The sequence below is a fragment of the Cajanus cajan genome, chromosome 3 (assembly GCF_000230855.2).
Source record: "Cajanus cajan strain Asha chromosome 3, NIPB_CcT2T_4, whole genome shotgun sequence".
Lineage (NCBI taxonomy): Eukaryota > Viridiplantae > Streptophyta > Magnoliopsida > Fabales > Fabaceae > Cajanus > Cajanus cajan.
The window spans coordinates 16,539,370-16,554,894 of NC_138519.1; the positions used below are offsets into that span (position 1 = coordinate 16,539,370).

General features: G+C 32.5%; 2 protein-coding genes across 2 annotated transcripts; one reads left to right on the forward strand and one right to left on the reverse strand.

Moving 5' to 3' along the window:
- Nucleotides 1-493: 493 nt before the first annotated feature.
- LOC145956101 (secreted RxLR effector protein 161-like) lies at nucleotides 494-901 on the reverse strand. Its single transcript, XM_083071661.1, has one exon. It carries the CDS (start codon nucleotides 899-901, stop codon nucleotides 494-496), a length of 408 nt encoding a protein of 135 aa, XP_082927787.1.
- A 12,574-nt stretch (nucleotides 902-13,475) lies between these two features.
- LOC109788631 (metallothionein-like protein type 2) lies at nucleotides 13,476-14,867 on the forward strand. Its single transcript, XM_020347407.3, has 2 exons — nucleotides 13,476-13,633; nucleotides 14,380-14,867. The coding sequence occupies exons 1-2, from the start codon at nucleotides 13,569-13,571 to the stop codon at nucleotides 14,552-14,554; spliced, it is 240 nt and encodes a 79-aa protein (XP_020202996.1). The 5' UTR covers nucleotides 13,476-13,568; the 3' UTR covers nucleotides 14,555-14,867.
- Nucleotides 14,868-15,525: the final 658 nt, after the last annotated feature.

Genomic DNA, 15,525 nt, shown 5'->3' on the forward strand with positions numbered 1-15,525 from the left:
TAAACAATCTGGTCCATCTCATACAACAACAGGGAACCACTGCAGTTTTCATCACTATCTAATGTGACTAAACCATAATGATCACCACAATTGTATGCACTTAATGACATAGATCAAATATGGATAACTGGCATAGAAATTACATGCAACATGATCTTAGTCATGTCTATTTCCAACTGGTCCAAACTTTATTCTTTATAGAGATCCATTCAAAACGCAACATATATATATTGCACAAAAACAAGGTCAGAATAAAATTATAAACATCAACTTTATTTCTGTAGAAAATCTAAATAATACAAATATCTGGAAAAAATAAAAATAAAGAAGACACAACATAAATGAGACTCCCACTAAACTAAGGTACTATAAGGAATTACACCCATATGAGCAGTGTGTTCATGAAAGACTTTAGGCACCAAACCCTTAGTAAGTGGATCAGCTAGCATAAAATTAGTCCTTATATGTTCTATAGAAATTTTCTTATTCTGAACTATTTCCTTAACACCAGGAACTTTATATCAATGAATTTTGACTTGGTTGTACTCCTATTATTATTGGAATAAAGAACTGCAGAGTTATTATCACAATAGATTTTTAATGGTCTTTCAATGCCATTAACCACACGTAAATTAGTGATAAAATTTCGCAGCCATATCCCATGGTTGGATGCCTCAAAACAAGCAATGAACTCCGCAGCCATGGTTGATGAAGCTATAATAGTCTGTTTAACAGACTTCCAAGAGATAGCTCCTCCAGCCAACATAAAGATGTATCCAGATGTAGAGCGTTTACTGTCTTGACATCCGGCAAAATCAGAGTTTGAGTATCCAATGATCTCTAAACTGTCAGACTTCTGATAAGTGAGCATATATCCTTTTGTTCTCTTCAAATAGCGCATTACACGCTTTACTACTTTCTAATGCTGCATCCCATGATTACTTAAGTATCTGCCCAAAACTCCCACTATAAATGCAATATCGGGACGAGTACAAACTTGAGCATACATTAGATTTCCCACAGCTGAAGCATAGGGAATCTTTTGCATCTCATTTCTTTCAAGGTCATTATTAGGGCACTATTTGAGGCTAAATTTGTCTCCCTTGGCTATAGGGGTATCTCCTGGTTTACTATCTTTCATGTCGAATCTATCTAAAACTTTATCGATATAATTCTCTTATGATAACCTTATGATACCATGAGAACGATCTCTTAGTATCTTAATACCTAATACAAAAGAGGCTTCACCAAGATCTTTCATTTCAAAATTCTTTGTTAAAAAACTCTTGGTTTCGAGCAATAAACCTATATCGCTGCTGGCAAGCAGTATATCATCGACATATAACACCAAGAATATATATTTACTCCCACTAAACTTATGATAAACACAATCATCAACTATTTGCCTCAAAACCATATGAGGTAATAACTTGATGGAACTTGTGATACCATTGACGGGAAGCTTGTTTGAGACCATAGATGGATTTCTTTAGTTTGCATACCATGGACTTTGAGTCACCAGCCACAAAATTTTCTGGTTGCATCATATAAATCGTTTCTTTAATGTCACCATTTAGAAACGCAGTTTTAACATCCTTCTGATGGAGCTCTAGATCATAATGAGCTACAAGTGCCATTATTATTCTAAAAGAATCCTTTGAAGAAACCGGAGAAAAGGTTTCTTTGTAATCAATGCCTTCCTTTTGAGTGAAACCTTTAGTAACTAAACGAGCCTTATATCTCTCGATATTACCTTTTGAATCCCTCTTGGTTTTAAATATCCATTTACAACCAATAGGTTTCACACCTTTAGGTAATTCAACGAGATCCCAAACATCGTTGTCTTGCATAGATTTCATCTCATCCTTCATGGCATCAATCCACTTTTGAGAGCTAGAACTTTGCATAGCTTGACAAAAGTTGATTGGATCATCCTCTGTTAAACCAATGCCATCCTCATGTTCTTGAAGAAACACAATGTAATCATCTGGATTTGCACTTTTCCTTTCTCTAGTGGATCTCCTTAATGACACTTCTTGAGATTGTTGAGCTTGCTCTATAGGTATTTGAGGGAGAACCTCAATATTGTCTTATGTTGGGACAATGTCAGGAATAACTCCATGATTGTCACCTATTACTGGGGTAGGTACTGGAATAGTAATAGGTACGAGGACTTGATCACTGTCAATGACAGGTTTTTCCTCAAAGACAATATTTCTTATGTTCTCTTCCTTCCCAAACTCAACATCCTCAAGGAATCTCGCATTCCCCGTCTCAAAGAATGATCTAGTAGTGGGATTGTAAAATTTATAGCCCCGAGAGCGTTCAGGATAACCAACAAAATAACAGCTAACAGTCCTTGACTCCAGCTTGCTTTCATGCGGCCTATAAGGACGCGCTTCAGCCGAACAACCCCAAATGTGTAAATGTTTTAGACTTGGCCTTTTACCCATCCATAACTCATAAGGAGTTTTGTTAACTGCTTTACTTGGTACCCTATTTAGGATGTAGATACAGTCTTAAGCGCTTCTCCCCACAATGACTCTGGTAAAGAAGAATGACTAATCATATATACTTCTCACCATATCCTTAAGAGTCATGTTTCTATGTTCTGCAACACCGTTCATGCTTGGTTTCCTAGGCATAGTATACTGAGGAACGATGCCACATTCCCTTAGGAAAAGTGCAAAAGGCTCTAGACGTTGTTCACCTGATCCATCATATCTACCGTAATATTCACCACCACGATCAGATTTGAAGGCCTTAATTTTCTTTCCAAGTTGAAGCTTAACTTCAGCTTTAAAGGATTTGAAAACATCTAGGGATTGAGACTTCTCATGAATTAAAAATAGGTAGTCGTACCTTGAATAATCATCTATGAACGTAATGAAATATTGTTGTCCATCCCAAGATGCCATAGGGAATGGTCCACAAATATCTATGTGAATTAATTCCAAAACGTCCTTAGCCCTTTCGGCACCTAATTTTCAAAAATTTGTTTGTTTACCCTTAATACATTCAACGCAAACCTCAAAGTCTGACAAGTTAAAGGGTTCAAGAATCTCATCCGACACAAGCCTCTGAATTCTCTGTTTAGAGATATAGCCTAAACGCTTATGCCATAAGGTGGCTGAGTTCTCATTTATTTTACGCTTAGTACCACGAGAATCAATGTTAAAATTTTCTTTATTGGAACTAACTACATTTAGTAAGTATAAATTATCAATTAAAGAACCAGAACCAACAATATTTGAATTTTGATAAAGGCTAAATTTATTATTTCCAAATGAACAAAAAAAATCAAATTTGTCCAAACTAGAAATAGAAATTAAATTTCGCCTAAAAGATGGTATAACAAAAGTCTCAAATAAATCCAAATGAAATCCAGTTTTTAACTGTAATCTAAATGTTCCAATAGCCTCCACTGTGACCTTGTTGCCATCACCCACATATATAAATCTTTCATTATCACTTGGCGGTCGGCTCCAAAGGCAACCCTGCATGGATACACTGATGTGAGTAGTAGCACCAGAACCGACCCACCAAGTATCACATGGTACTAAAGCTAAATTAACTTCAGAACAAATAAAAGAGAGAAAATTACCTTTCTTTACACGTCAAGAGGCGTACTTGGGACACTCTTTCTTCATGTGCCCAGGCTTCTTGCAGAAGAAGCAAGTAGGTGTGTTCTCATCCTTTTTGACTTTCTTTAGTTGAGAAGTCCTTTCTACAACATCCTTATTATTCTTTCTCTTCCTATTCTGAGAGCTTGACGCTAAATGAGCATTTTCAGTCTTTTCTCTTTGCTGCCTTTCCTCCTCTTGCACACAGTGAGAAATCAATTCATTCAAGGTCCATTTATCTTTCTAAGTATTATAACTCACCTTGAATTGTCCAAAGTGTGTAGGAAGAGAAATCAAAACTAGATGCACGAGCAAGTCATCAGACAACTCTAACTTTAGTGCTTTTAGTTTTGACGCGAGATTAGACATTTCCATAATGTACTCCTTTATGTTTCCTTTACCTTTGTATCTCATAGGGATAAGTTTAGCAAGCAAACTGTTTGCATCAACTTTCTCATTACTGGTGAAATACTGCTCAACGGCATCAAAGAAACCTTTAGCATTGTGGCTCTCAGAAATAGAGCCCCGAAAAACTTCTGGAACAGATCGCTTCATGATCATCAAATACATTCGATTTGAGCGTTCCCATTTTTCAACCTTATCCTCGTCCGGGTTTTCCGGATTTGGAGTGGGTTTCTCAGCCCGAAGTGCAAAATCAAGATTCATGCAGCCAAGAATTATCTCAACTGTTTCCTTCCAGGCCTTAAAGTTTGTCCCATTAAGCATGGGTATACAATTAATTTGAGCAGATAAGTTAACAGCACTAGCAACAGCAACTATAATAGAACATAGATAAAAAAAATTTAATTTAATTACATGCTCACAGTAAAATAAAATAAATAAAGCATGCAGATTATTTCATAATAGACCCATTACAAGATACCGAGCACAACATTAATTCTTTGTCTTTGGACATACAAATTAACTTGTTAGTGGTACTCTCAATGCAACGATCAAATATTGACAATTAATTCTTTCAAATAATAGCCTTTCTTTGGACCGACTATTATTTACATGATTGTAACTTTATAATTGTCACATAATAGCCTTTCTTTGGCCAAATTGTGTCTTCCTTTGGGATGAGCACAAATCGCATAAATAATCTCATACTAACATCTATTGTAATTTTTAATCAAATTAATTTCTATAATAGGGATTGCTTTGGCAATATATTACATCAATTTATTTAATTAAAAATTACCAGACAAATTAATTAATAAAGAAGGTCTATAATCTACCAATATTCGCACTCAAATTTGATATATAAAAAAATATCAATTTAAATTTGAACATAATGTCAATCAAATTTCAAGAAAATAATTCTTACGCGAATGCCATTAAAAAAAATCGATAATGTAGAATTCAATATATTAATCATATAATTTTTCCAAGTATCATTTAATATAACAACAATGATTTTGACAAAAACAAAAAAAATCCCACTTCTGGTGGTACTCAAAGGATCAAACATAATATTATTTTCCCACTTCCGGTGAGAAAAATATTCTTTTATTTCATTGTTGCACAATTAACTCACTTCTAGTGAGAAAATATTTCTTTATTGCATTGTTGCACAATTAACTCACTTCTGGTGAGAAAATATTTATTTATTGCATTGTTGCACAATTAACTCACTTCTGGTGAGAAAATAAAAAATTCAAAAAACTTCTTCATTTAACAATGTCTTCAGGATCATTGCAAAATTGTTACATATACAAATACATAACATTCACAGAAAAATTATACAATTTTACAAAAAAAAATCTCTTTAATTAAAAATTCAATTTTTAATCGATCTCTTTATTCGTATAATCAATTAAACCAAATTGAAGAAGAAGAAAAAGCATGACCAACGTATTCAAATACACGTATTATCAATGAAGAGAGAAAAAACATTGTAACAATACGCTTTAAAACCCCATAACCTAATAACAACGGCGGCTCTGATACCTCTTGTTGGGATAAAATTTCTTAGGCCAAATAGAAATTTTTCATTAATCAATATTAAGAACCGTTGTCTCAGATTACAGAGTTAATGTTAATAATACGTACCTGTATCCATTGACGTTGATCAAAAGGTTGCAGCGGAATAGTCTTTTGGTGCAATGATCTTCCTCAACCAAATCACTGGATTCCTTGATGGGACTTTTTGATGTTACTCTTCTGATGGGGAGATAGAGAGACGTGTGTTTCTGATTTGACATATTGGGGACCATGACCATCTTTTTGATTTTAAACCTATTAGGGTTCCCATTAATCCCTAACGGGCCAAATATGGTTTCCACTTATATGGGCCTATATCAGTTTTTCCTGTTGGCAGTCTAAAGGCTCACTAAAATTAGATCACTTTTATTAAGCCCAACTAAATGTAAATAACTAATATAAATACTACAAATAATATATGCAGCCCACAATAATTATTAGAAATAAAATTTCTAACATTATATACCTTTTATTATATTTTAATTTTCTTTACCAATATATCTCTTAATGATAAAATAGAAAAGAAAAAAAATATATAAATAAATAAATGCTCTATCAATAATAATATATTTTATAATTACTTTTGATCTTTATTTTTGTTTAAGACTATTTTACTTTTAATTAAAAGTGTGTTTGGTTTAGTTTCAGAATCATGAAACATGGAATCAGGATGTGAAAAATTAGAAACTAATATATGTATATTCTCTTTTGATGTGAATTTTGGAAAGAAATTTTGATGACGAGACACAGTTTCAAACAACTACATATATCTTATTTGATTTATGTATTGCAATCTCTATTATTTATATTATTTTTAAACAAATTTCATTGAGGCAGAAAGTGCCCTCTTTTCCATTATTGATAAAGTTGAAAAGTAATTTAAGAAAATTTCATTAAAACAAAACAATTGAACCTATATATCTTAAGTGAGAGTGTCATTAGGGACTATTTTTTAATGAGAACATTTTTTAAGGTTTTGTCAACATTTTTTTAATTTATTTTTTTATTTATCATATTTATTTATAAATTAAATTTTAATTTTAAAATAAATTATTAATAATTAAAATAATATTATATTATAATAGAAATTATTTATCTAAAATATAATATCAATGTTTAAATATAACTATGTACAATAATTTTAAATAAAATTTATATATTTAATATAATATTTATTTTTATATATTTTATTATAATTTTTTAATTAAATATAATAAACATTTAAACTATGAAATACAAAAGTTAAAATATTAATTTAGTTACAAATGTGTTTAAAAAAACTGAATTCAAGCTTAATTTTTTTTTTAACATATCTAGCTCAAATTATCAATTAGGCACCATTAGATAAATAAGTTGTTTATATTCCTGATCACAGTTCTTTAAAAATTATTAGATATAGTTTATTTTAAAATTTAATTATATTTTTAGTCACCTAAATTTAGAGTTATTATTATTTTTATCCTCTAAATTTAAAACTTATTGTATTTTCGATTCTTGTAATTTCAAAAAGAATATTGCTTTAGTTCTTGTATATATGAATTTTTTTAACATATCATTTTGTATTTTATTTTTCTAAATAATATAACCCCTTTTTTATTTATCAAAATGACCCAATCACGGTTGAAGGTAAGAAATTGGTTGGGGAAACTAATTTCTCATCACTCAATTTCAACCTCCCATCCCTGCACTTTGCATAACATGCCTGTTTGAGAAATTGGTTGTTAAGAAATTGATTTCTCAATAGGTTTTTTTGTTTTTTTTTCTTCAATTTTTGTTAAAATTATTAAATCTAAAAATTATTTTAATAAATCTATAATTAAAATTTAATATACAAATATTAATATTTTTATTAATTTAAATATTTAAATTATATTTAATAAATATAGAAATTTTAATATTTTTAATTAATTAAACAATTAATCTTTTTTGGTTATATATAATTATAATAACTAATTTATTTAAAATTGAAAAATTAAATTTTATACATTAATATATTTTATACAAAAAATATATTTTTTGTTTTAATTTTTTTAAATATGTATATATTTTTATTTTCTTTTTCTCATTAAGTTGTTTAATATATTTTATAATTTAAATATTTTAAATTTATTTAATAAATATAGATAAGTTAATAGAAATTAATTTAATTTAATAAAAAAAAATTTAAAAAAATTAGTCATTAAAATTATTTATCTATATTTATTAAAGACAAATAAATTAATTAAATAATTTATACATATTTAATAAAATTATTAAACTAAATATATATTTTTAGTATATAATATATTAATCTACAAAAATAAATTTTTTACTTTTAACTAAATTAATTATTAATATATATATATATATATATATATTGAACTAAAACAGATTAATTAATTTATTAATTCAAAATATTAAAATTCTTATGTTTATTAAACATAATTTAAATATTTAAATTAATAAAAATATTAATATTTGTATATTAAAATTTTAATTATAAATTTATAAAAATAAGTTTTAGATTTAAAAAGTTTAACAAAAATTGAAAAAATAAAAAATAAAAAAACCTTTTGAGAAATCGGTTTCTCAACAGCCGATTTCTCAAACAGGCATGCAAAGTGAAATGGGAGGCTGAAATTGAATGGTGAGAAATCGGTTCCCCCAACCAATTTCTCACCTTCAACAGTGATTGAGTCATTTTGATAAATAAAGAGGGAGTTGGGTTATTTAGGAAAATAAAATAAAAAATGGTATATTAAAAAAATGTCGTATATATGACTTGATTCAAATTTGTATATATAACCTGATTCAAATTGTCTGTAATTAAAGTATATTTTATTAATTTGATAAAATATGTTAATTATAAATTCTTTAAAAAGTATTTGAATCTTTTTCATTTTTTATCTATTTTTATAGTTTTATATAACAACCCGTCATGGTTTCTACATTATTGGAATCACCCTACCAGATAGTTTAACTAAGAGAGGGATTATTTACTGGATAACAATATAAACATGCATTTGAATAATAAAAATAAAAATCACATTTATATGAATAAATATAAATACGATATATATACAGTCATCCAAAAGGAATAACACTCTCCTAGTGTCGGTCAAGCACATCTTACTAGTTACCCGAAATGGTAACTCTGACACTAGGACAAAAACTCCAGCATCTAGCAGTAGCCTGCTCCATCGTAACCCTTACATGCTCTCATACATAGTACGATCATCGTAGTCCGTCCACATGGAAACAAAAAGGTAAGCAGTAACGACCCGACTGGTTACTACACACAACACGGTACACCTGAAAACCGGACAGAAAGGAGCAAGTGTATACATATAGTGTCTAGAATATACATATATACATGGTTCAAGTCTGACTAGATTCAAAATGTACAAAAATACATCAAAAGCTACTACACCAAGTAGCTGAAACAACAAAACATCATTAAGGATCAGCTCCGCCTGCTAGCTGCGGACTCACCACTAGCCACCTACCTATCCCTGCTCTACTCCCATACATAGTATGATCATCGCAGTCCAAACTACATGGAAACAACAAAGGGTAAGCTAGTGAAAAGAATCAACATATAAACATATACATGAAATATGAACAACTACAACTTATCAGCACAACACCAATATACACCTCATCAACTATACAGCGTAAACAGCAATAAGCACACAATGCGTCGTCACGCATATCATCTCGGAGATCTCTTACAACAACTCAGCCTTACGGCCTACAACAACTCAGCCTGACGACCTACAACAACTCAGCCTTACGGCCTACAACAACTCAGCCTTACGGCCTGCAACAACTCAGCCTTACGGCCTACAACAACTCAGCCTTACGACCTACAACAACTCAGCCTTACGGCCTACAACAGTTTATATCAGCATCCAACACAGCACATCTTACAACATGCAGCAACAACAGCTTACAGCACGGCACAACTCATCAATATACATCTGATACGGCTCAGCTCAGCAATAAACATCTAGTACAGCTCAACATCACACTTCTACATCCTCAACTAAAATCAACACAACATATCATCTTACGGCACATCTAAACGTCTTACAGCAATATACATCTAACACAGCTCAACATCATCAAACAACATTTTCAGCTAGTCACCACATCATATTCATCAATTTTGGCTCATACTCAGCATAAAACAACCTTTAACAGCATTTAGTAAAATCTCATCTCCGCGCCCGGCGCACTCATGGTTGCGCCCAGCGCGGTACAACCAGAGAGCACCAGGGGGCAGCGCACCGGGCGCAGGCGTCCCCGTGCCCAGCAGGACCCAACCAGAGAGCCCAAGGCTCACACGCGCCTGGCGCAATACCAATTGCGCCCAACGCATCCCAGGCAGAGACTTCATGGAGTCTCACGCGCCTAGCGTGCCTAAACCCGCATCCAGCGCGGGGAAGACAGAGACCTCCCCAAGGTCTCGCGCCTAGCGCAATTCAAATTGCGCCTAGCGCCCTCAAGGCAGAGACTCCCAACGAGTCTCACGCCCAGTGCGACAAGGGTCGCACTCAGCGCAGAATCAAAAAGCCCAAAACAGGTTACAACTGGTATCGCGACCAGCGCGGTCCAAGTCACGCCCAGGGCGGACCAACCAGAGACTCACATTCTCAAGCGCGCTCGGCGCACCCATCATTGCGCCCGGCGGCTTGCCTAAATGGAGTCCCCTGGTGGCCACGTTCGAAAGTTCACCAAGTTCGAAAGTTTGCCCAAAACCTGCAAAACCCCACAGAAAATCCACATGCAAACGGTTCAAAGTACCACATTTTCGTCCAGCAGCTCAAAAATACCACCTTTTTGTACATGCAACCACAAATCAAGAATTTCCCCAAAATTTTTTGAAAACTCCGAAAAACCCCCAAACAAAAAATCTTGGAAAAAATCACAGCCGCAACTTCTCAATTCTCAGTAAACAAATGAGTTTCTTCACTCATCTTCAGCCAAACCACAAAAAATCTAACTTCCCTTACCTCGGTTCAAGGATTTTGAGCCTCGGGATCGCGGAGAACAAAAGAGAAGACGAAGAAGGGCTTGAATGAACTGGAAAGGAGAAGAGAGAAGTCCGACACCAGCTAGCAATCAAATTTTTACTCAGCTCCACCACCTTGTAACAGCCACAAGAAAGATCCAAGGGAGAAGAGTGAAAAATTTGAGAGTGAGACAAGAGTGGGTATAGAGAAATGAGAGTTAGAGTGAATTAGTGGGTGAGGGTGAAAATGGGAAAAAGAAAGGTGGGGGTCTCACATAAGCTAGAATTCTTTAAATAACCATACAAGCATAGGAATAAGCATCTATGCTATACCATCATCAAAATCATCAATCATTTTCATAGAGTAAAAAAAATGCACTCCATCATGCAATAATCATGCAATAAATGCAACTCATGAAAGATATCAATACATATCAATCATCTATTACGTCGTCACGCATTCACCTAGAAGATCTCCCTAACAACAAAACAGTATAAATGACATCTCATCCTACTGAAATCACCCTGACTGCTTTTATGCCGAAGCACCTTATTGGGTCAACAACAAATCGGGATATCAAATTCCCTATGTGTCTACTCCGATAGTGTCATTTACACAATTGGAAATCCGGTTTCACCGTTAGGTATAGCACAACTAGGTGCAGGCTTACCACAATCTTGACATGAATTACCAAGTTACTTGTGGAGTTTGCCCACCAACTATCCGTAAGGAACCACACACTTTCCCCAGTAATTGGTTAAGGATATAACCCTCGACCTTATACCCCACTCCAACACTAGCTAAGAACTTAGAGGAGACTCATCCAACCTAGTGGCCTATCCAAGCATCACTCTCACCCAAAATCAGTGGCCTATCTAAGCACCACTCAAGAGACTCTACGTGAGCTCTTAAATTTCAAAAATATTTTCCCTCTCGTTAGTTCTATGCTAGACACATGCCATAAAACACCACATGCAAACAATGCACCATACATCATTCATGGTCAATCCACCATCATGATCAATATCAACGATATAGGAACATACATACATCTCAATTCATTTTTAAAACATTCATACATATGTGGCTAAGCATACATATGAATCATAAATCACCAACCATCATATACCATACATATATGACCAACATTAAATACCAACACATGCAAAAATGTTATAACTCAGCCACAACAATAGAAGATAATTCATGCCCGGTGTAACTTTACTCGTGCCCGGCCTAAGCTCATCTCGAGAACTCCAGGACTCTTCCATGCCTGACGTTAGTCTGGCAAAGACTATTTTAAAGAATTATGCCTGGCATAATTCACTTTGCGCCCGGCTTCACGAAGTCAGAGACTTCCAAGGCTTCCATGCCCGACGTAATCATTCTTACGCCCGATGCCATATCATTAAGATTCCACTCATGCTACTTCTTAATATCACGTCCGACATGACTTCATCCACAGCTGACGTAGTTCATCCAAAGACTCCAATTTACATTCACGTTCGGCATGAACAAAAAATGGTTATCCCTGATGAATACACGTCCGACGCCATGAATACACGCCCGACGCATATTCAACCAACAACATTCCAAACTCAAAAATTTGCCCAAAACCCGCAAACTCAAGCAATCTAACAATATGCAAACCATCCAAGACAACAACCAAACTCCATACAATTCAAAAACACGCTTAGATTCAACATGCACCTAACTGATGCATCAAAATCACCAAAAACTCCATTTTGGCCCAAAACCTCATTTTGGCCCAAAACCTCATTTTGGCCCAAAACCTCAAAAATGAGAAAAAATAATATCTCAATTCAATAGTTAAATTCCCAAACTCATACACTAATAGAGTTTCTAAACTCACATGTAACCCAACAACCTACATTCTAACTTTACTCACCTGAATCTGACTTAAAACAACCAAGAAGAGGAAGAATGAGAAGAAACTCCAAGAAGGCGGCCCGACAACTTTAATCTCCAAAAATCTCAGCTTTTTAGCCTGAATTTTAAGAAATGACATAAGAGATTAGTAATTTATGAGAAGAAAGGAATCAAACAGAGAAGTTTGGGAGAAAAAGGAGCTCGCAATCCTAGAGTCATCTTATCTAGAACTTGTCTCTAGATTTCTTTGAAAAAAGAACTTATGAGGCTTTATTCTCTAAAAAAATCTTATATACATTTCTCCTTAAGAATAACTAAACTCTAAACAGCTTATCTAGCACTGTGTTATATTTTACATGTATAATAATTAACATTTAGTGTTATTTATACATTTAAAACTATAGAAGTAGATAAAAAAAATGGAGAGGATGTTAATTCACTTTAATTGATTAGAAGAAAAATAAATATAATATTTATTAAGAGAGAAAAATGATATATGAGATGCACTTTAAATTTTTAGAAGATATATAAGTATTAATTAAGAAAAAAATAATAAAAAAATAATTTTGAAAAAATAATTAAATAAAAAATTATTATTATCAACTAAATTAATTATTTTTCTTAATATCAATAATTAAGTAATTGATATTATGTATAAAAACAGAAGTAGTATATAATAAAATTAAAAAATTTTAAGATGAGATTTTATTATTTAAGCTTTTAATATTTTTTCCATTTTAGGAAAATCTCTTTCCTTAATAATATTCATATTTATTAGAAAATTAAAGTATAATTTACTTTATTTTAAAAAAAATTGAATGCATTTTTTCTCATCTTCTCATGATCCTCGAATTCAACCCAAACGCACACCGTGACGCCCTCGTAAAAGCACGAGTGATTAAAGGGAAACGGAAAGCGACCATGACACGTGGACGGTGGAGATCTCACGTTCTCTCTCCTCAGCCCCGTTATAAATTGGACCACACTTCTTTCATGTAAACTCGTTCCAGTTAGTGTTGTAACTTGTGATCATCACTGTTACGTCATTTTCGTAGTTTGTGTGTGTTTGCATCTGAAAATGTCTTGCTGCGGTGGTAACTGTGGCTGCGGAAGTAGCTGCAACTGTGCCAACGGCTGTGGAGGGTAATGTTTTTTCTTTTTTTCATCTTCACTTTGGGTATTTGTTCTGGTTTGTTTAAAATTATTTATTTATTTTTTATTTTGGAAAAGTTTGCTTTTGGAATTTGGATCGGCTTTTTGAGTACCCTTTTGGCTGAATTGCATGGCATTCAGTTTTTTTTTTTTTTTTTTTTTTTGCTGTTCAGTGGTTTGATTTTGATCTCTTTTTATGGACCTGTTTGCTTTGAGAGTCCTTTTGTGGGCATTTTTTTTTTTTTTTTTAATTTTGAATTAGCTTTCTGGATACCCTCTTGGCTGAATGTATAAAAAATATTCTTTTTTCCTTTCCTTTGTTTAGCTTGCATGATCCTTAGGAAATTTCCTGAGATGTTAATTTTATTTTGAGTTTCAAGGAAAAAATTTTCTGTGCATGAAGGGCATGTGTGGTTTGGGGGGTAGATATAAAAAAAGTTAAATGTGGATTAAAATAAAAATAAAAAGAAAATTTGTAATTGTAATTCTTAGAAAGAAGGAGATCATATAGTTTCCTAGGTGAGTTCTTGCTCATATCTCATTAAAATTAAACCTAAAGTTTTACTTCAATATTATCAACAATGTGTATTAATGAGATCTAAAACCGCTTCATTTTACTCTGCATGACATTTAGGATAATACTTTGTTGTTAAATTTCTAGCAAAAATTTTCAGTCACTAACTACCAATTATTATTTTATAGTTTCATGAAGATATCTGGTTTGATTAATGATGCAGGTGCAAGATGTACCCTGACTTGAGCTATGCAGAGAAGACAGCCATAGAGACTCTGGTTTTAGGCCTTGCACCAGTGAAGGCCCACATCGAAGGTGGCGAAACGGGTGTTGCAGCTGAGAACGGTGGTTGCAAGTGTGGATCAAGCTGCACCTGCGACCCTTGCAACTGTAAGTGAGGTGCAGATGAAAGGTTGAAGCAGAGATGGTTCTTAATTAGTAGCAGAAATAATAATAATAATGATAACAATAGCTGTGTATATATATATGCACACACTGTTATAATAAGACTGTGTCTGTGTCTTTGTGGTCTTGTGTTTGAAGCAAAGTTTTAGAATAAAGTGGCCATGGCTAATGACTTGCCTTCAGCAAATTCCATTAGTGTTCAATGGCTGCTTTGTTATCTGTTTGGGTTGGTTTGTTTTGTGTAAAGTGTTGGCTTATTGGAATCCTCACTCTCTGCTTATTAATGGAAAGAGGTCTTTATTTGTCTTTCTCTATGTTGAATGAAAGCATTTTTATTTTATTTTTTCTGGTTTTTAAAAAAATGAAAAGTAAACAATGAAAATTAAACCAAAAATTGAAAATGAAATTATTGTACAAAATTTTGAAAATAAGAAAAGTAAATGGAAAATAATTCTCACAAAAAAAAATAGAAATTGTTTTAAGGTATTTGTCTTTTTAACTTTATTTATTACTTTTTTTGTAAAATTAGATAAAGCTAATTTTGTAACATTTTGAGGATTGTAAAAATCCAAAACTGACAGAATTCTAAATAGACAACAATTTTGGAAGAGGGGATATTAAAAATGAAGATAAAATATAAATCTTGTATATTCACAAAATAAATAAATAAATCTTGTAAAAAATTTCTGGTTTTTTTATCATTACTATTATTTAATTATTTAATCGGATAATGGTACATGTAGAATAAAAATTATATAATAATTTGTACCAAATTTATTTATTTATTTATTTTTTCCATCTTTAATGAATATTTCACTTCAAAATAAATACAATGATTGAGAAAAATATACTTAAAAGATGTTAAAGCTACATGCAGATGTTTTTGTCTATTAACCAAATGGACAGGTGAATGACGTTGTAAGTGAAAAAAGAGTGAATTATTTAAGACCCATATATTTTTATT